The sequence below is a fragment of the Nilaparvata lugens genome, chromosome 9, assembly GCF_014356525.2.
Source record: "Nilaparvata lugens isolate BPH chromosome 9, ASM1435652v1, whole genome shotgun sequence".
Lineage (NCBI taxonomy): Eukaryota > Metazoa > Arthropoda > Insecta > Hemiptera > Delphacidae > Nilaparvata > Nilaparvata lugens.
The window spans coordinates 45,106,704-45,130,306 of record NC_052512.1 but is presented as its reverse complement, the minus strand read 5'-3'; the positions used below and the strand labels follow the sequence as shown (position 1 = coordinate 45,130,306).

The 23,603-nt window shown below is 35.9% G+C and overlaps 1 protein-coding gene across 1 annotated transcript in view; it reads right to left on the bottom strand.

The window, feature by feature from the left end:
• Positions 1-23,603, bottom strand: part of LOC111062157 (sorting nexin-27) — a 42,431-nt gene that overhangs the window by 11,446 nt on the left and 7,382 nt on the right. Inside the window, 7 exon segments of the mRNA XM_039435979.1 lie at positions 1,157-1,221; positions 1,224-1,409; positions 7,136-7,313; positions 9,499-9,628; positions 13,784-13,917; positions 20,322-20,450; positions 21,959-22,061. Of these exon segments, the coding sequence (XP_039291913.1) occupies positions 1,157-1,221; positions 1,224-1,409; positions 7,136-7,313; positions 9,499-9,628; positions 13,784-13,917; positions 20,322-20,450; positions 21,959-22,061 (925 nt within the window).

Below are 23,603 nucleotides of genomic sequence, written 5' to 3'. Positions count from 1 at the left end.
GCAGATTCGTCCGATCCAAAAACCGAACGGATCGGTTGAATACGGTATCAGTTCGATACAAAAATAAGATAGAATTTGATACGGAGTAGACTAAATTTGATACAAAACTAAGATGGAATTTGAAACGGAATAAGATGGAATTCGATAAAAAAACTAACATGGAATTTGATACTGAATAAGATGGAATTTGATACGGAATAACATGGAATTTGATACGGAATAACATGGAATTTGATACGGAGTAGACTAAATTGGATGGAATTTGATACAAATCTATGATGAGTCGATACACTGACCTCATGTTTTCGACTCTTGTCTTGAATGGCTTCGAGCTGATACAGCTGTTGGTTGGAACTGATATCACAAAGATGGAATTTGATACAAAACTAAGATGTAATTTGATACTGAATCAGATGGAATTTGATACGGAATAACATGGAATTTGATACGGAATAACATGGAATTTGATACGGAGTAGACTAAATTGGATGGAATTTGATACAAAACTATGATGAGTCGATACACTGACCTCATGTTTTCGACTCTTGTCTTGCATGGCTTCGAGCTGATACAGCTGTTGGTTGGAACTGATATCACAAAGATGGAATTTGACAATACAAAACTAAGATGGGATTTGATACTGAATAAGATGGAATTTGATACGGAATAACATGGAATTTGATACGGAATAACATGGAATTTGATACGGATTAGACTAAATTGGATGGAATTTGATACAAAACTATGATGAGTCGATACACTGACCTCATGTTTTCGACTCTTGTCTTGAATGGCTTCGAGCTGATACAGCTGTTGGTTGGAACTGATATCACAAAGATGGAATTTGATACAAAACTAAGATGGAATTTGATACTGAATAAGATGGAATTTGATACGGAATAACATGGAATTTGATACGGAATAACATGGAATTTGATACGGAGTAGACTAAATTGGATGGAATTTGATACAAAACTATGATGAGTCGATACACTGACCTAATGTTTTCGACTCTTGTCTTGCATGGCTTCGAGCTGATACAGCTGTTGGTTGGAACTGATATCACAAAGATGGAATTTGATACAAAACTAAGATGGGATTTGATACGAAATAAGATGGAATTTGATACAAAACTATGATGAATTGATACACTGACCTCATGTTTTCGACTCTCATCTTGCATAGCTTTGAGCTGATACAGCTGTTGGTTGGAGCTGATGTCCCCCTATCCACCGCATCCACTGCTAGCCAAAACAGGTACAATGCGACCAGGTCGTCTGTCGCACTCAGGCCACGCTCTATGGACAAGGTGAACAGCCAGCGTCGTACACACAGACACGTTGCCGACGCCGTCGAATAGTTCTGTATGTAGAGCTGGTGTGGCGTCTCATCCGCGGTCAGTTTGCGTTCTACAATAAAAATTTATATATTCAAATTAAAATTTGTTCATACAATAGTATCTTACGTCACAAGGATGGGAAGGAGCCTTTTGCAGGCAAAAATGATGTTTCTAGTCTCGGCTGACGCCTCGACTAGAATTTTATTCGAGCACTGCAAAAGACTTTTATTTCTATAGTGGAGCAGAATGATAATACTGCATGCTTAGTTTTCTATTACTTTAATTTTCACATGTTCTGTATTTTTTTCACGCAGAAATAAAGTCAAAATTTATTATTATTATTATTATTATTATTATTATTATTATAAGACATTCACGTCCAAGTCACGTACACTATTTTTTGTCATAATAATCTAAAGAAGAATAATTGAGGAATAGAAAACATTACCTGCTTGTGCTGAAGTTACTACATGCATTCTATAAACATAACCTAGTTTACAAATTCCTAATCAGAAATTTTGTGTAAGTTGACAAAACTTTCACCTGGAGCGCTGAAGGTGGTTTTTTGTAGCAGTTTTGCTGTTCCTATTTCGGAACTAGGAAATATACTCGATTGTAAAGAAAACATATGGTTTCATTACAGTAGAGTATGCTGTAATGAGAATCATATGTTTATATGTTTTGCAAACAGCTGTTAACCGGTTTGATTACATGCATGGAAAACAGCTGAGATTGAATGACTATGACAAAAAATGTGATACATGAAATGTGCAAACACGCAACATCAAAATATGAGTAAAGCCTGGTTTTCATTAGTAGAGTTTGGCTCAACTGACACTTAGGCGACTCAGGTGGAGAAGAGACTCGACTCTAGTGGAGAGCATGTGTTTCCAAATGGTGACACTCAGACCAGTCGACTCCAGTCTCCGCGACGTCACGACTGTGAGACTGAGTCGAGCCTCGACTCAAAATGTTGGTCGAGCCTCGACTCAAAATGTTGGTCGAGCCTCGACTCAAAATATTGGTCGAGCCTCGACTCAAAATGTTGGTCGAGCCTCGACTCAAAATGTTGGTCGAGCCTCGACTCAAAATGTTGGCCGAGCCTCGACTCAAAATGTTGATCGAGCCTCGACTCAAAATGTTGGCCGAGCCTCGACTCAAAATGTTGGTCGAGCCTCGACTCAAAATGTTGGTCGAGCCTCGACTCAAAATGTTGGTCGAGCCTCGACTTGTGTCGCGTAGCACCGTGCATTTTTAATGAAAGTGATGTTTTATCATTTTAGATGAGACAATAATACAAATTAGATGAGACACTATATTAATTGACCGAGTTAAGTGAGGTCTAAGATTCAAGTCGACGGTTTGGCATTTCTCGTTTAAATGTTTATATGTTGCGCATTTACGGCGAAACGCGGTAATAGATTTTCATGAAATTCAACAGGTATGTTCCTTTTTTAATTGCGCGTCGACGTATATACAAGGTTTTTGGAAATTTTGCATTTCAAGAATAATATAAAAGGAAAAAGGAGTCTCCTTCATACGCAAATATTAGAGTGAAAATCAGACTACAGAATTATTCATCATGAATCAGCTGACAAGTGATTACACAGATGTGTGGAGAAGCCAGTCTATTGCTGTATTTCCATAAGGTCTATAGTTTCAATCAGGTACTTGTGGATGAGAATACTGCGTGAGGTCTACTGTTCACAGAACTACTAGTTTATAAGGAAAAAGTAGCCTCCTTCATACGCCAATATTAGAGTAAAAATCAGACTACAGAATTATTCATCATGAATCAGCTGACAAGTGATTACACAGATGTTTGGAGAAGCCAGTCTATTGCTGTATTTCCATAAGGTCTATAGTTTCAATCAGGTACTTGTGGATGAGAATACTGCTTGAGGTCTACTGTTCACAGAACTACTAGTTTATCACTGACTGACTGCTCTAGGCGAGCGATCCCTCTATAATATATACCCCAATGTTTTTATTCCAGAACAATCCAGAAGGATGGACGATCTTCCCTATTATCCACACAATAAACAAACCATACTTTCTAGAAGACCCTAGAGATGTAAACAAAAAAAAGATGACTCAGTCCCATAGACAATAGGGACATGTCAATCATCAGCCAGCAGTCCCTGCTGCACAATTCCGGGGGACCGCGTCAAACTGGGCTGGCGACAAAGTGGGCTGACGACAAACTGGGCTGGTTTTCCAGCCCAGTTTGTCGTCGCATGCTCCGCCAAACTGGCACTCTAAGGAATGCAGCCCAGTTTGACGGCGTGCAACTTTGTCGGTAGCCCACTTTGTCGCCAGCCCAGTTTGTCGTTGCATGCTCCGTCAAACTGGCACTCTAAGGAATGCAGCCCAGTTTGACGGCGTGCAACTTTGTCGGTAGCCCACTTTGTCGTCAGCCCAGTTTGTCGTCAGCCCGGTCTGTCATCGTCCCCAATTCCGGCTCTGCAGGACGCGGCTCTCATCACTCTGTCTCCCTCTATTTGTTTCCGTCTCTGTTCCTCCTTCATACCTTTCACGAACATGTATGAATTATTACATAACACTATGGTAGATACCTGAATAACTGAACGATAATAATAATTGATTTTTCCTACAGATACCTTGAAAAGTGACCATTTGTGCACTGATTGCAGGCCGCAAAGAATCACTTTTCCGCACTAGTGTGCAAAGTGAGTACTTTGCGTACTCCAGATTTGCAGCATGACAATGCAAAATAGTTAGTAGGTTATATGGAGTACCAGTGCAGCAAAATCAAAATTAAGTTGGTAACTGCACTCATAGTGAGGCCCACGTTATAATATGGTAGTGGAGAACAGCGTTGCCTTGCCATTATGTGCAGCCTTCATTTTAGTCATTTCAATGCTTACATTGCTTACATTTGTACTTTGTGACATTGATCATTTTCATGTATTTTATTTGTTTTTATAATAATTTGACGTTTGCCATATCTGTAATGTACAGTTTTTGTGCAATAAAAATATTTATTATTATTTATTATTATTACATAACATGAACCCCCTTCAAGCAGTCACATAAATTTTCAATTGAATTACTATCATTATAATTCAATTATTATTATTCAATTTTAAATAAATTAAGGTTTTTATTAATAATAAAATCACACAGGAAAACATTTGATGGATTTCAGGGAATTTTACCATAATTACCCACTTTTCATATTCAATGATAACTGTAGGAAAAACTTAATGTGAAATACGTGCGCAAAGTCTCTGCTGCACTCAACAAACCATTCCGCCCTCATGCACGAGAAGAGGTTACAATGTCCATTTCTCAAGAATTGGGTGGAGCACCCATTAGTACCCCAGGAAAAAGACTCATTTCAGTTGATAGAGCTAATAAATAAATATACAGGGTATAGATTTGAAAAATATCGTTAGAGCCGTTTTTGAGAAAATCGTGAAAAACATGGTTTTTTAGTAACTGTCATTTTTCTCAAAAATATTACGGAGCTCCTGCAATTTTCTCAGAAATGAGACTCATGTCAGTTGATAGGGCTTATAAATAGCTATCCATGGTATGAATTTGAAGTAAATCGTTAGAGCAGTTTTCGAGAAAACGGTGAAAAACATGGATTTTTAGTCATTATCCGCCATTTTTCTCAAGAATATTACGGAGCTCCTGAAATTTTCGGACTTTGTAACCTCCAGTCCATTTCTCAAGGATGGGGTGGACCCCCCATTAGTTTCCCAGAAAGGAGACTCATGCCAGTTAATAGAGCTGATAAATAACTATACAGAGTATGAATTTGAAAAAAATCGGTCAAGTTATTTTGAAAAAATCGTGAAAAACATGGTTTTTTAGTAATTATCCGCCATTTTTCTCAAGAATATTACGGAGCTCCTGCAATTTTCCAAGGAAAAAACTCATGTCATTTGATAGGACTTATGAATATCTATCCATGGTATGAATTTGAAGTAAATCGTTAGAGCAGTTTTCGAGAAAACGGTGAAAAACATGGATTTTTAGTCATTATCCGCCATTTTTCTCAAGAATATACGGAGCTCCTGAAATTTTCCCAGAAATGAAACTTATGCCAGTTGATAGGGCTTAAAAATAGCTATCCATGGTATAAATTTGAAGAAAATCGTTGGAGCCGTTTTCGAGAAAACCGTGAAAACATGGTTTTTTAGTCATTTTCCGCCATTTTTCTCAAGAATATTACGGAGCTCCTGAAATTTTCCCAGAAATGAGACTTATGCTAGTTGATAGGGCTTATAAATAGCTATCCATGATATAAATTTGAAGAAAATCGTTAGAGCCATTTTCGAGAAAACGTGAAAAACATGGTTTTTTAGTAATTATCCGCCATTTTTTCCGCCATCTTGAATTGAATTTTATTGAATTTCTTATTTTATTTATTTTTATTTTATTTTTATTTTTCATTATTCATCTTTTGACCACCTATAAAAGGGGTATGTAGAATCGTCAAATTACAGACATTTTCACCCGACATGGTATTGTCGGGTCCTCATGGTATAGGGACCTTAAGTTTAAAATTTCAAGTCGATCGGTTAATTAGGAATGGAGTTATCGTGTTCACAGACATACACACACACACACATACACACACTTACACACATACACACACACAGACCAATACCCAAAAATCATGTTTTTGGACTCAGGGGACCTTGAAACGTATAGAAAACTTGAAATTGGGGTACCTTAATTTTTTTGGAAAGCAATACTTTCCTTACCTATGGTAGTAGGGCAAGGAAAGTAAAAAGATGACTCAGTCCCATAGACAATAGGGACATGTCAATCATCAGCCAGGTCCCTGCTGCACAATTCCGGGGGACCGCGTCAAACTGGGCTGGCGACAAAGTGGGCTGACGACAAACTGGGCTGGTTTTCCAGCCCAGTTTGTCGCAGCATGCTCCGCCAAACTGGCACTCTAAGGAATGCAGCCCAGTTTGACGGCGTGCAACTTTGTCGGTAGCCCACTTTGTCGTCAGCCCAGTTTGTCATCGTCCCCAATTCCGGCTCTGCAGGACCCGGCTCTCATCACTCTGTCTCCCTCTATTTGTTTCCGTCTCTGTTCCTCCTTCATACCTTTCACGAACATGTATGAATTATTACATAACACTATGGTAGATACCTGAATAACTGAACGATAATAATAATTGATTTTTCCTACAGATACCTTGAAAAGTGACCATTTGTGCACTGATTGCAGGCCGCAAAGAATCACTTTTCCGCACTAGTGTGCAAAGTGAGTACTTTGCGTACTCCAGATTTGCAGCATGACAACGCAAAATAGTTAGTAGGTTATATGGAGCACCAGTGCAGCAAAATCAAAATTAAGTTGGTAACTGCACTCATAGTGAGACCCACGTTATAATGGCAGTGGAGAACAGCGTTGCCTTGCCATTATGTGCCTTCATTATAGTCATTTCAATGCTTACCTAACATGAACCCCCTTCAAGCAGTCACATAAATTCTCAATTGAATCACTAATCATTATAATTCAATTATTATTATTCAATTTAAAATAAATTAAGGTTTTTATTAATAATAAAATCACACAGGAAAACATTTGATGGATTTCAGGGAATTTTACCCATAATTACCCACTTTTCATATTCAATGGTAACTGTAGGAAAAACTTAATGTGAAATACGTGCGCAAAGTTCCTCTGCTGCACTCAACGAACCATTCCGCCCTCGCCTACGGCTCGGGCGTAAACGTTTCTTTCGGTGCAGCAAACTGTCACTTTGCGCACTAGTTGCACAAATAACTATTTTCCTGACTTACCAAAGTTGTATTCGACAATTTCGAAAAGGTAGAAGTATGAAGCAGACTTGGGTGACATCTGTATCTTGTCTACAACTGCGGCATACACTTGATCGGCGTTTGCGCTCTTTCTCACGCTCACTGTGACCACATCTCTGTCTGGTAGCAGGATTTTCAAATCAACCGGAGACGGGTTACCCTGGAACAAACATCCCAAATTATTAATAATAATCAAAAAACCACTGATTTATTGATAATTAGAAAGACCGGTTTCGGTTATTACACCATGAGTTTATCAGAGATTGACAATGGTGTAATAACCGAAACCGGTCTTTCTAATTATCAATAAATCAGTGGTTTTTTGACAATTTCTTAGTGTTTTTCATTCAATATGAATAATTACCACAATATCAACTTCTCAACTACACAAAAAGTAATAATAATCAATTTATTTGTTTACAGCCGGCGCACAAGTTGTTCTTTGCCGGTAGTGCCATTAATTTTTACTTTCCTTGCCCTATTACCATAGCTAAGGAAAGTATTGCTTTCCGAAAAAAATTAAGGTATCCCAATTTCTAAATTTCTATACGTTTCAAGGTCCCCTGAGTTCAAAAATAGTGGTTTTTGGGTATTGGTCTATGCGTGTGTGTGTGTGTATAAGTGTATGTATGTCTGTATACACATATCTCAATTAACGGAATGAATTGAAATTTGGAACTTAAGGTCCTTACAATATAAGGACCAATTCCACAATTATAGCAATTTCGATCAAATGCAATTCAAGATGGCGACTAAAATGGCGAAAATGTTGTCAAAAACAGGATTTTTCGCGATTTTCTCGAAAACGGCTCCAACGATTTTGATCAAATTTATACCTAAAATAGTCATTGATAAGCTCTATTAACTGCCACAAGTCGCAAATCTGTAAAAATTTCAGGAGCTCCGCCCCATCTATGCAAAGTTTGATTTTAGATTCCCAATTATCAGGCTTTAGATACAATTTAAACAAAAAAAATTCGAGTGGAAAAGATTGAGCATGAAAATCTCTACATGTTAATGTTCAGTATCATTTCCACCTAAAATTTAAAATAAGCTCGAAATCCGAGAAAATGTGATTATCCAATTGCAAACTATTGGCAACTGTTGATTCTATTGAATGATTCACTATGAAGAGATAGCAGACCTCGTATGTCTCCAGCGTTATTGTCCTGTCACCAGCTGGCTCAGATCCTTGAATAGTAGACTTGAGATGCGCGTGAACACTAGCGTCAGGTGATCAATTCTCATAACGGCAAGGAAAGTTGTGTGAAAGCGTCACACCAGATTTTTTAGTTTTATTCATGGAATATCATCTTATGCTATCTTTTTTCTATGGTGCAATGGTTGAGTTCAAAGCCACTAATCGGTGAGTGAACGTGGCTCTGAACGATGTACTGTTTTGTCGTTGAACGACGCATAGACTCACATGCAGCGCTAGATTATTTGGAATTGAAATCGGCCATTAAGGGGACAGCCTGGAAGATTATTACATACTAAAGATCTTGAAGATTTTTGTGATCTATAATATTACAAAAAATATATATTATATAATATCTCGCGCTAAAATACCTCAATGGAACCTTTAATTTCAAGTAATAGCTAGCATTGGGAAGGCGTAGGTATTGTGCGTTTATACCTCTTGAAGGTCTTTGGTCTAACTGATAAGAAAAAAATATGTCATATCCGGTTCGTTCACTGATCAGTTAATCGTACTTTTCCACCGATGGAAAAGAACGTAAATAGAGTAGCTGAACGTAAACAGACATGGCTGAATACGAGGTTGTTTACAAAAATAATGGACTCCATTATAATGTATTTGGGAGCAGAGAAATGCATGATTACATAAATTCAATAACATTTAAAATATTTTACAAAGCATTTACAACTACTCCAATCACCTGATGGTTTTCCATTTTAATTTTATAGTTTTGTTTACAAAATATGATCAACAGGGGAAACATCTGTCAGTCATGACTCATGAGCAACCGTTCAGCCACAGAATACACACAAAATGGAAGGTATCAATCTAACCAAGATTTGAGTGCACCAAGACCACGACACATGACTGCATCATCTTGTTAGAAATTAAAACTACTGCTGTATTACAATGCTACACTTTCTTTCAAGATGGCGGATTATGGCGTCAAGATACTAGCCGGCTTTCCATTCTGTGGCTCATCTGTGATCACTAATCTGTGATCAGGTTTTTTACTGAACGTAAAAAAAACCCGATGGAATTGATCAGTGGCTTTGAACTCAACCATTGTAGCCAAAATACAGTTATCAACGAATAAATAAATAAATAAATAAATAAATAAAATAAATAAATAAATAAACAATCTCACCTGTTGGTCATCGGAATCAGTGAGAAAGTCCTGCACTATATCACTCTCAGCGATCACCCGAACGGCGCAAACTTTCTCCAAATACTGTTCCAATCCCCTGCGTCTAGAATCGAGTTGCTGCTCGCTTAGCCTATACCAATAATAAAAAATCATTCATCATTTCTTAAAAATCAAATTATTCATTTTTTAAGCCAACCATAATATTGATAACTAGCCGTCAGGCTCGCTTCGCTCGCCATATCCGTCTAGCCAGGGGGCTCCGCCCCCTGGACCCCCGACTGGATCGTCCAAGAGTGGGATCAGCAGGCTCGCTTCGCTCGCCTGCATTTTTCATTTGAGCATTTTTATCATATATGTTAGGACAATCCAGTCGGGGGTTCAGACTAAACGTCTGGCTAAACGGATATGGCGAGCGAAGCGAGCCTGACTGCTAGTAATATAATATTCCCAGGATTGAAGTAGCAGTGCCAAATCAATTATTTTTCCGCGATAAATGCATTTAAATCTTCAACTTGGTGCCAACCTAACAAAGTCAACTCAACTTAATGCCAACCTGACAAAATTATTAATTTAGTTGCCAGTTAACAACTGTTTCGAAGATGTACTCTATCTAGATTATAGTTCTATAGTAACATATGATATGGAAATTTCAATTATAATTAAGAGATTGGGAGAAGAAGAATATACATGCTAAAAGACGAAATTTAAACCCTTAAAAACAACCATTAGAGTTGAAATATTGCCAAAAGATTTCTTAGTGCGCCTCTAAAGGGCCAACTGAACATACCTACCAAATTTGAACGTTTTTGGTCCGGTAGATTTTTAGTTATGCGAGTGAGTGAGTGAGTGAGTGAGTCAGTCAGTCAGTGAGTGAGTGCCATTTCGCTTTTATATATATAGATTGATAACTAGCTTGCCCGGCGAACTTCGAACCGCCAAAACGTCAATGACCCATATGAATAAAACCAGAGCAAATGCTCATGAGCAAAAGCATTGAGCATAAGGTTTTGCTCATGAGCAAAAGGTAGAAGCAAAAGCATTTGCTTATTTTGATATGAATAAACTTTACCTTATACTCTTACCTTATGCTCCTGAACTCTGGAGCAAATGCTCACGTATTTTAAAGATTTTTCATCAGCTGATTCGCTTTTGTAGCCTTAATTTGTATTTATAGCTCACGGAAGCGCTAAATATGCAAACAGGGGGCACCGCTTGTGTTTGCGTCGTCTGCTCTGTTTTCTATTTTTTATGAATACAGTTTTAGGTTAGTTGAGTTTAGAATTTTGAAATAATAGCGTGAAAAAATGTCATCTCTATAATAATCTTCAGCATATTCTTATAATATCAATAGCCTTCTTATAATCGTCTACACTCTCATATTCTTTGGTAGAGAGTTAGTGGGGAGGATATTTTTAATATTCTTTCCGAAGAATGGACATTGATATGTCCAAACCTCCGCCAATTTATGTAGATGCATAACAATATGATTATTATCTATAGTTATTATATTACAAATTGCTTTTTCATATCATATACAGTTCAACAATTATTTTCTTAGTCTATATAATGTAAATTCATCTATAATTTTGCTGTATTGTAAGCTATTGTATATAAGTGTATAAGACAGTATATATTGTATCTACATTAAGTACTCAATCAATCAATCAATCAATTCTAAATGCCTATTTTCTATTTTGTGATGGCTATCTTTATAACAGGTAGCTTTTGTATTTATTCTTCTGTAGGAATAATGGTGATATATATCATGGTTGAATCTAAAAAGAGTTTTATAGTTCTACACTATTGGTTGTGATAGTATCTGGTATAGTTTCCTCTTCCTCATACGAATTAGTTGAGCCATTTTACTATGAGCAAAAGGTGATAAGCTGCTCTAGACTAGACTCACCTTTTTGAAGCATTTGCTTCAAAGTTGAGCAAATGCTCTAGTTTATTCATACAATTTTGAGCAAAAGCTTTTACTAGCAAATGCTCCATATTTTAGAAGTATGAGCAAATGCTCACGTATTTTAAAGATTTTTCATCAGCTGATTCGCTTTTGTAGCCTTAATTTGTATTTATAGCTCACGGAAGCGCTAAATATGCAAACAGGGGCACCGCTTGTGTTTGCGTCGTCTGCTCTGTTTTCTATTTTTTATGAATACAGTTTTAGGTTAGTTGAGTTTAGAATTTTGAAATAATAGCGTGAAAAAATGTCATCTCTATAATAATCTTCAGCATATTCTTATAATATCAATAGCCTTCTTATAATCGTCTACACTCTCATATTCTTTGGTAGAGAGTTAGTGGGGAGGATATTTTTAATATTCTTTCCGAAGAATGGACATTGATATGTCCAAACCTCCGCCAATTTATGTAGATGCATAACAATATAATTATTATCTATAGTTATTATATTACAAATTGCTTTTTCATATCATATACAGTTCAACAATTATTTTCTTAGTCTATATAATGTAAATTCATCTATAATTTTGCTGTATTGTAAGCTATTGTATATAAGTGTATAAGACAGTATATATTGTATCTACATTAAGTACTCAATCAATCAATCAATCAATTCTAAATGCCTATTTTCTATTTTGTGATGGCTATCTTTATAACAGGTAGCTTTTGTATTTATTCTTTTGTAGGAATAATGGTGATATATATCATGGTTGAATCTAAAAAGAGTTTTATAGTTCTACACTATTGGTTGTGATAGTATCTGGTATAGTTTCCTCTTCCTCATACGAATTAGTTGAGCCATTTTACTATGAGCAAAAGGTTATAAGCTGCTCTAGACTAGACTCACCTTTTTTGAAGCATTTGCTTCAAAAGTTGAGCAAATGCTCTAGTTTATTCATACAATTTTGAGCAAAAGCTTTTACTAGCAAATGCTCCATATTTTAGAAGTATGAGCAAATGCTCAACTTTATTCATATGGGCCATTGTCTCAAGTGGTTCTTGAAAAATCTGAAATAACGCTGTAAAATCGCCGCCTATATCGGGAGTATCTTCGGCCTTATCTCAAAGTCCGATGGATCAACAATATCGATCAGTGAAATTATCAATATTATAGTTGAACTAGCTTGTCAAGCGAACTTCGTACCGCCAAAAAGTCAATGTATCTCATGTGATACTTGACTTTATTTGGTGATTCATGAAATTTATCTGACAATCAATATTTTTATTTACATCTCAATACGGACGTCCTGTGTGCTTAATCATGCAGCATTTATTATTCAATGTGTTTCGGATGGACACGTTAAGCCGTCGGTCCCGGCTGCCTAAAAAGTAGTCGTTAGGTCATGTCAGAGGCCCTGAAATTGATCAGTTGCGACCTGAAAACTCTGACACCAGACCTGAGCCAGCCAGGTCACTCGATATTATTATTATTATTAATGCGTTCATAGCTGTTGTTTGTCAATAGATGGTCCAGGAAATGTGCGATATACGATGAATCACTTCTATCTATATATATAAAAGCGAAATGGCACTCACTCACTCACTCACTCACTGGCATAACTAAAAATCTACCGGACCAAAAATGTTCAAATTTGGTAGGTATGTTCAGTTGGCCCTTTAGAGGCGCACTAAGAAATCTTTTGGCAATATTTCAACTCTAAGGGTTGTTTTTAAGGGTTTAAAGTTCGTCTTTTAGCATGTATATTCTTCTTCTCCCAATCTCTTAATTAGAATTGAAATTTCCATATCATATGTTACTATAGAACTATAATCTAGATAGAGTACCTCTTCGAAACAGTTGTTAACTGGTAACTAAATTAATAATTTTGTCAGGTTGGCATTAAGTTGAGTTGACTTTGTTAGGTTGGCATCAGGGTTGAAGATTTAAATGCATTTATCGCGGAAAAATTGATTGGGCACTGCTACTTCAATCCTGGGAATATTATATTACTAGCCGTCAGGCTCGCTTCGCTCGCCATATCCGTTTAGCCAGACGTTTAGTCTAGACCCCCGACTGGATTGTCCTAACATATGATAAAAATGCTCAAATGAAAAATGCAGGCGAGCGAAGCGAGCCTGCTGATCTCATTCTTGGACGATCCAGTTGGGGGTCCAGGGGGCGGAGCCCCCTGGCTAGACGGATATGGCGAGCGAAGCGAGCCTGACGGCTAGTCAAACATATGTATGAGCGAACATCGTGAATTCGCTGTCGAGCAGTTTTTTTTTAGAAACAATAAATTTGTAGTCACAGTGCAACGCTTTCTGGCAATATTTTAGAGTTGGAGATGAGAAATCGAAAAAAAAAAAAAATTGTACTCACGTGAACGGCCATTTTCCAGGCAGCTTGGGAAAATTGAAGCCGGAAAATTCCTTTTTCAAATTCATGTGTAGATTGGAAAATTCTCGATATCGCCTGGAGCATAAATGTCTACCCGCCATGTATATGTTGAAAACCTGGAGCATAAAAATAACTTTCAAAATATATTAAAAGAATACAGAAAATTAAAATTCACAAAATTAACATCAGTTAGGGCCGGTGGTTTCCGAGCTCGGGATTTGGCTAAGTTCTAGACTTTAAACAGCTGGAGTCAGAAAATTGGCTTTCCGAAACGGGGCGCAGTCACAGTCCACGTTTAAATTAGATTTCGAAAAACAAGAAAATTGAACACAAAATAAAATAAAGGGAAAATAGTGTAAAGTTTCAGCTATTTTGAATTATTTAGGAGTGTTCAACTTCGTCAAGGAAAAACGTTTCCAATTATAGAAATGAGAAAATAAAAACTGTCATAAAAACTGCGACTACGCCCCGTTTCGGAGAGCCTATTTATTTATTTAATTATTTATTAGAACAGTCACAAACACGATATTTGGAAAGAGAAACAGGCAATTGCCCAAAACTTCTTCAATTCCTTGATTTTGGCACATAAATAGTCCAAAGTGAGGTTAAGTTTGAAATTAATTCTCTGACTCCAGCTGTTTGAAGTCTAGAACCATAGAGAAACAATAGCATAAGTAGATATCCCATGGTATAGGGAATTTATGTCGCAACTTTTACTGTTATCTCAAGCCGATTACTGTCGATTATTGTCAATTTTTACTGTTTTGTTGGGGTGATAGTGTATGAACGTCACTATTTGATTGATTGATTGAGTACTTTATTTATGTAGATTACAATATATACTGGCTTATACACTTATATACAATAGCTTACAATACAGCAACATTATAGATGAATTTACATAATAGAGACTAAGAAAATAATTATTGAACTGTATATGATATGAAAAAGCAATTTGTAATATAATAACTATAGATAATAATCATATTGTTATGCATCTACATAAATTGGCGGAGCTTTGGACATATCAATGTCCATTCTTCGGAAAGAATATTAAAAATATCCTCCCCACTAACTCTCTACCAAAAAATTTGGTAGAGACTAAAACTCTCTATTTGAGAGACTATCAGCGTCACACAGCTGCATAGGAAAGAACTACGTGAACTATCGGCTTGAGATAACAGTAAAAGTTGCAACATAAACGCCCTATACCTTGGGATATCTACTTATGCTATTGTTTCACTATGATACAACCAACATGATACAGATAGCCCTGTGGCAAAACAAATGAAATGTGATAATGCAATATTACTATATAGTGAGGTCCATGTTATAATGGCGGTGGAGAAAGATGGGGGAACAGCGTTGCCGAATCTCTGCCTTGTCACTGCCTTCTATGCTAGAACTTAGCTAAATGCGTCGCTCGGAAACCGTCCCTTAACATCAATTAATAAGTTATAAGATACATTATGTAAATTGTAAATAATTAGAGCACAAAACCAGTTCAAAAATACAGTGAATTGTCTACAGATGGAAATACAAAATTGGAAGTTGATTTTTTTTCAAATGCTAATCAATTAATAATTATCATTAAACGAAAATTCCAATTAAATGCTGTAAATCACCCCGAAGACTTCTGCTACTGCAAATATTGACAACAGGGTAAACAGCTAGAAGAAATTCGATGAGCGTTACTATACAAAAATTATTTGTCAGCCCGGGAATCGAACCCAGTACCTCCTAATTGCCGGTCAGGAAAGCATTCCTGAAAGCATACTGGGTTCGATTCCCGGGCTGACAAATAATTTCTGTATATAGTGAGGTCCACATCATAATGGCAGTGTACGATTGACAATACTGTTGCTGTCCTTTTCTATCATACAACAAAACAGATAGCACTCTCTATTTGCCAGAATATTTTATATTTACTTTTGACAGTGACTGTACAAAACTGAACAAACCATATTCTCAGCTGCCATTTTCTTTATTCATTCTATCAAAATACTTGAGTACACAAGTCGTATAATTGATTTAAAATGTATTTTTGAAACAATGAAATAATTTTTAGACATTACCGTATGAGAAACACAAATTAAAATACCTGAAATGACATTTAAAAGTTTGTTAACTAACCATCCTAGACTTCATCCATGCTTCAGTTAGCCTACCCGTATAGGTTAGACCTACTCGTACCGGTATAAATAATATTGAAAAGTTATTTCAGAATTAATCCATTGAAATTACTTATTTTTAAATAGGATTTCTATTTTTCTATTATTTTTAAAGGTAATTGGAATAGAATACCTACCAAATAACTTGATTTTTGCTGTTTTGAAATTCAGACTGTTGTATCACAGCTTTTTAAATTAGCCGCCATTTCAGGCTTGTATAAAAATAAGAATCTGATCTCAGTCATGAAAGCAAATTTTTGAATCAGATTATGAAAAAATATATTTTCTTGATCAATTTGACATTAAATTGATTATTTTATCAAGGAAATGATAATTATTATTAGATTAAATTTAATGGGATGAATTGAGTAACAGCTGTGTACACTCAGTGGCAAAATGGAGAGACTTGGCAACGTTTTTCTCCTATCTTTCTTCACTGCCATTATAACGTGGACCTCACTATAGTAGAGCTCGAATTTCCATATAACTGTTTAAATTGACGAGCAATTTCTGTATTTTTATATTTGGTTATTTATATATTTATATTTAGATTACGGTGCCTTTACTAGAGGTCTGAAGAACTACTTGATCATGAGGCCCTACTATGCATTGGCAGAGTTCATAGACGACCACACATAACAGCACCACAGACCGTGAATCCCCATTGTCTGGGAAGAAATTTGACAATTCCCAGGTCAACGACCATGGAGTAGACTACAACAAGTAAGTAAGTAAGTAACAAGTAAGTAATATTTATTTCCTACAGCTACCTCGGAAAGTTGCTGTTCCTGTACTGATTACAATACCCAAAGATTCACTTTTCCGCTCTAGTGCGGGAAAAATTTTTCCGCACTCCAGATTTGCAACATGGCAACGCAAAATACTTAGTAGGTTATATGGAGCAACAGTGCAGCAAAATGAAAATGAAGTTGGTAACAGTGACTGCTGTGGCTGCTATAGTGAGCAGAGGTGCAACCAAGCACAAGCGCTAATTATTATCATTATATATATTATAACCAAGGACAACATTTTTATTCAATTTGACAATAAATTAAGGTTTTTATCAATAATAAATTACAGAAAATGCAGAAAAACATTTGATGCATTCAGGCAATTTTACCCATAATTACCCACTTTTCATATTCAATGGTAACTGTAGGAAAAACTTAATGTGAAATACGTGCGCAAAGTTCCTCTGCTGCACTCAACAAACCATTCCGCCCTCGCCTACGGCTCGGGCGTAAACGTTTCTTTCGGTGCAGCAAACTGTCACTTTGCGCACTAGTTGCACAAATAACTATTTCCTACAGCTACCTCGGAAAGTTGCTGTTCCTGTACTGATTACAATACCCAAAGATTCACTTTTCCGCTCTAGTGCGGGAAAAAATTTTTCCGCACTTCAGATTTGCAACATGGCAACACAAAATAGTTGGTGGGTTATATGGAGGATTAGTGCACGAAAACAAAAATTAAGTTGGTAACAATGACTGTGGTTAGATTTAGAAAAGAATCATTTCAAAGGCTACCCTACATTTATGAATCCCAATCTAGAAATCCAAAACAAGAATAATGTTCATCTAAATCATAATTAAATAATCATCATTTACGAATTCTCATCATTTAATAATAAATAATGTTTTTTCTATTGATAATTATTATTTCAACTGCAAGAAATGAGAAGAGTAGCAAATATACATTATAAAATTCGAATTTTGAGGTTAAATGATTACCGTTCGATATTCATATAAATAAAAATATAAAAAAAAAACATACAATACTACAATAAATATTCTCTGTTATTTTTATAAATATTTTTCAGTTTACTTTGAGCATTTTTCTCGGTAATTTGAGCAAAAGTCTAAATTTCTGATTCCTGTTTCAGTAACTTAGCTGGATGAAACAAACTTAGGTACGATTCTTCCCGCTACGTCGCGCGCTTGTCGGTTCAGCCATCTTGCAGTGTGAATTTGTTGAACTGTTGGCGTGTATTTTGAATGCGAATTTTTTGTTCTATCTGTATTTTTTCTGATTCTTGAATGAATAAAAATGAGAACTTTGGCTGAGAATTTTCAACTTCAATTGGATTATTAATTTTTAAATGAATTAAGGTTCTTATTAATAACAGCATCACATTCACAAACATTTGATGGATTTCAGCCATCATTTAACCCATAATCATTTAATCAACCACTTTTCATATTCAATGGTAACTGTAGGAAAAGTTTAATGTGAAATACGTGAACAAAGTTCCTCTGCTGCACTCAAGAAGCCATTCCGTAACGTTTCTTGCGGTGCAGCAAACTGTCACTTTGCGCACTAGTTGCACAAATAACTATTTGAGTTGGACTGTATCTAGTCTTTGAATTCAGTCTATAAAAGATGGCTCATCAGTGTATTAAAAATAAAATTTTGGGTTAGACTGTATCTAGTCTTTAAATTCAGTCTATAAAATGGCTCATCAGGGTATCTAAAATAAAAGTTTGGTTTGGACTGTATCCAGTCTTTAAATTCAGTCTATAAAATGGTTATTTATATACAACGGATCACGAAAACGGCTCTAACGATTTTCACGAAATTTGGAACAAAGTAGGTTTATGATATAAAAATTCGATTGCACTAGGTCTCATTCCTTGGGAAAACTCGCTGAACGACATTAAAAGGATAATTCATCCCTGGCTGAAACAGCTGTGGATAGTAAAAAAGTGAGTGAGTGAGTGAGTGAGTGAGTCTACACCTCCAACAAACACCCCTAAAACTGTTCAAATTGAAGGTGCACGATTGGCTGGCAAAAAATCCTTTTTAAAAATTAAGTGAATTTTACGAGAGCAGAATCAGCATACCTTAATTCTTATTGTTAGCACGTATGAACTAGCTGCTTAATTTTGTAATATTGTCTTTGTTATTTGTAATATTTGGAAAAGTAATCTAAATAGCAATGTATTAGTAACAATGTGTCTCTTAATGTGTGACTGTCTATCTCATGTTCTATTTGCGTGACTTTGTCTTGTGCTTTTTTGGCTGGCTGACAATAAAATGAATTCATTTTATTTTATTCTGTGGAAAGTCAAAATATCGCATCCACGAAATTCATAAGCTGACGTATAGCCAGCTGTAAAATATATATACGTATAAATATAAAATATAAACACTATCATTTTAGAGAATCTTGTGTTCTGCTCATCAATAAATGAAAAATATCGGGGCACCGAGCTTCGCACGACAGAACACAATTCTCTAAAATGATGGTGTTTATATTTCACAGCTGGCTATACGTCATCTTATGAATTTCGGGGATGCGATATTTTGATTTTTCACATACTCACTGGCTCACTCACTTTTTTACTATCCACAGCTGTTTCAGCCAAGGATGAATTATGTCGTTCAGCGAGTTTTCCCAGGGATGAGACCTAGTGCAATCGAATCTTTATATTATAAACCTACTATGTTCTGAATTTCGTGAGAATCGTTAGAGCCGTTTTCGAGATCCGTTAAACATAAATAACCAGATATAAATATAACCAGATATAAAAATAGCCAGATATATAAATACAGAAATTGCTCGCTTAATATAATAAGATAACGAGCGAAGCTCGGTGCCCCGATATTTATCCTTAAAATGCAAAATTTCAAAAAAACCTTGTGTATACATCGACGCGCAGTTGAAAAATAGTTATTTGTGCAACTAGTGCGCAAAGTGACAGTTTGCTGCACCGAAAGAAACGTTTACGCCCGAGCCGTAGGCGAGGGCGGAATGGTTTCTTGAGTGAAGCAGAGGTACTTTGCGCACGTATTTCACATTAAGTTTTTCCTACAGTTACCATTGAATATGAAAAGTGGGTAATTATGGGTAAAATTGCCTGAAATGCATCAAATGTTTTTCTGTGTAATTTTATTATTGATATAAACCTTAATCCTAAAATCCCAAAGTCCTCGTTGTCGTTGGTTATAATATATAATGAATAATAATTAGCGCGTTGTGCTTGGTTGCACCTCTGCTCACTATAGCAGCCACAGCAGTCACTGTTACCAACTTCATTTTGATTTTGCTGCACTGTTGCTCCATATAACCTACTAAGTATTTTGCGTTGCCATGTTGCAAATCTGGAGTGCAGAAAAATTTTTCCCGCACTAGAGCGGAAAAGTGATTCTTTGCGTTCTGTAATCAGTGCAGCAATGGCCACTTTTCAACGTAACTGTAGGAAAAGGAATATTCCTGCCAAATCTCATCGAATTCTATCAACACGTTTGGCCGTAATTGCGTTACATACAGACAGACAAAAGAAAATACGAGTTAAAACATAGACCTCACTACGTTCGGTCAATTAAAATTGGATTAATTATCAACTTACCACATATTTTTCCCCTGTCTTCTCTAAATAATGGTAGTCAGGTACAGATATAGGTAGAGATCTTTTTTCACTGTAGTCTATATAGTTATAGTTGGCCTGGTCCTCAATAGGTTCTAAACGCTGAGCCTCCTGCAATATAGATATATTCATTGTTAATAAATTATTTCAATAGTACCATTTTGTTTTGAAAATGTACCTACTAGTAGTTCTGTGAACAGTAGACCTCGCGCTCAGTAAGTTACAATGACCTGTTGTTATGTTTTCTCAAAAATTAATAAATAATTTATCAATTTAAAATGTCTAGAAAAAATCCTAAATAAACATAGAGCTTTCTGTCCTATCGTACCGTGACGTGTCGTCCCGGAATGTGAGTGTGAGCGCTGTTATCAGGTCTGGCTGCAACTGTCTACTAACGTTGATGGAAAGATACATTTTCAAGATGTTCGATGTTTTTGAACGGGTAGTATTTAGTCAACTGTCTACAACGTTGATGGAAAGATACATTTTCAAGATGTTCGATGTTTTTGAACGGGTAGTATTATAGTCAACTGTCTACAACGTTGATGGAAAGATACATTTTCAAGATGTTCGATGTTTTTGAACGGGTAGTATTATAGTCAACTGTCTACAACGTTGATGGAAAGATACATTTTCAAGATGTTCGATGTTTTTGAACGGGTAGTATTATAGTCAACTGTCTACAACGTTGATGGAAGATACATTTTCAAGGTGTTCGATGTTTTGAGCGGGTAGTATTATAGTCAACTGTCTACTAACGTTGATGGAAAGATACATTTCCAAGGTGTTCGATGTTTTTGAACGGGTAGTATTATAGTCAACTGTCTACAACGTTGATGGAAAGATACGTTTTCATTGGGAGAGTTCACAAGATAGTTAGTAGGCCTACTTGCCCTTGGAACTCTACCACTAACTTTACTAATGTAAACCAAGCTATGAGCGACCACCAGCGTCACATAGCTGCACCATAACGGTGAAGCAACATAACGGTCATTTACCATGGAGTATCACCATAAGTAATACAGTATCAACACAAAATGATACAGTATCATTTCAACTTGATATACAACAGCAAACTTTGATACAGAACGTTCAAACTTTGCATGAATTCTACAAACCATGGCATATCTTCTTATGCTATCTTTCCTCTATGGTATCACAATAAATGATTTTGTATCACCTTATATGATACAGTAACACCACACATGATACAGTATCTACTCATATGATACAGTATCATCTCAACTTGATATACAACAGCAAACTTTGATACAGAACGTTCAAACTTTGCATGAATTCTCCAAACCATGGCATATCTTCTTATGCTATCTTTCCTCTATGGTATCACAATAAATGATTTTGTATCACCTTATATGATACAGTAACACCACACATGATACAGTATCTACTCATATGATACAGTATCATCTCAACTTGATACATAACAGCATACTTTGATACAGAACTTTAAACTTTGAATGAATTCTACAAACCATGGCATATCTTCTTATGCTATCTTTTCTCTATGCTATATAGACTGTAGCTTACTCAGTCTATTCATTATGAAATGAATTATGTTAGGTGTGAGAGAGATAGTAATTATAATTCAATGTAATTACCTGAGGAGTGACAGAGATAACGGTCAGAGAGAGAGTATCTCCTCCTGATTTTATGAGATCCACCACTTGCTTATGGGTCGCACCCTCCACATTCACATTATTTCTGAAAAAAAATTTAAACATTATTAGAAAAATTGAATATTTTATAGAAAATTGCAATCTACAAACTGCTGGAATATTATTAATCTATACCATAATAAAGAAAAAAACTGGCTTATACACGTACAGGATAAGAAAATTATGTTTGACGCATCATCACGTCTCAACTACTCAACTGATTAACTTGAAATTCTGCATTTATAGATTCATATAAGAGAGGATGGTTATTGGCCTATTTTCAATTCTTCAAGTTTTCAGTTTGTCCGGTTAGAAAATAAACCCTGGCGGAGCACGGGTTACCTGCTGTAGATAATATATATTGATAATATCAATAATTATGACTATCGATATTTTAAATATCGATAGTTATGACTATCGATATTGATAATATCGATAATTATGACTATCGATATTTTGAATATCGATCAATATTGATAAAATCGGATTTATAGTGAGGTCCACATTATAATGGCATTGTTTGATTGACAATGTATTGCTATCCTTGTCTGTCATTCAACAAAGCGGATAGCGCTATCTCTTTCCCGCTTTGCTCTGTTGCCAGATCGTCTTTTAACAATGAAGAATTAATCAACAAAATATTTCATCTAAATTACGGAAATTCATTATGAAATTATTGAAAAATATAATGTCTTGCTTAATAAAATATAATTGATTATTTTAAACGGGAATGAACAGTTAATATTACATCAATAAACCTGTATCAGCTACCGTCTATTGGCAAGAATGAGGATCGGCAACGTTGTTCTCCTATCTTTCAGCACTGCCACATTGCGCAGCTAGAAAAGGATAGCTCTACCTGCTTTGTGAAATGATAGACAATAATAATAATGTTTTTTGTTCATAGCACAGACATGCCAACAGGGCATGTCCATAAGGCAAATGCGCTATTGCAAGAAGTAGCTACTTACAGTTGCCGTGTCACATTCAAAAAATTCCCTTAAGGAGTAAAAGAGATTTTCATGCAGAAACGTTGCATGACAAGGATAGCAACACAAAAAAATCTGGTGTGGTACACTCACACAACTTTCCTTGCTCATATTTGAAACTACGATCAGACTTTTGTATATGTGTATATATAATTGTTTTCAGAGTACTTTTTCCTTTGTGTAAATTGTGAAATTCGATGATTTTTTTTAAAGTCGTCAAAACAGCTGTTCTACAGATGAAATATCTCGACTATGACTGTGTTCTTTTTATAAACTGCTCTACCTACCTACCTCATGCACGAGAAGGAGGTTACAAAGTCCATTTCTCAAGGATGGGGTGGACCCCCCATTAGTTTCCCAGAAAGGAGACTCATGCCAGTCAATAGAGCTGATAATTAACTATACAGAGTATGAATTTGAAAAAAATCGGTCAAGTTATTTTGAGAAAATCGTGAAAAACACGGTTTTTTTAGTAATTATCCGCCATTTTTCTCAAGTATATTACGGAGCTCCTGCAATTTTCTCAGAAACGAGACTCATGTCAGTTGATAGGGCTTATAAATAGCTATCCATGGTATGAATTTAAAGAAAATCGTTAG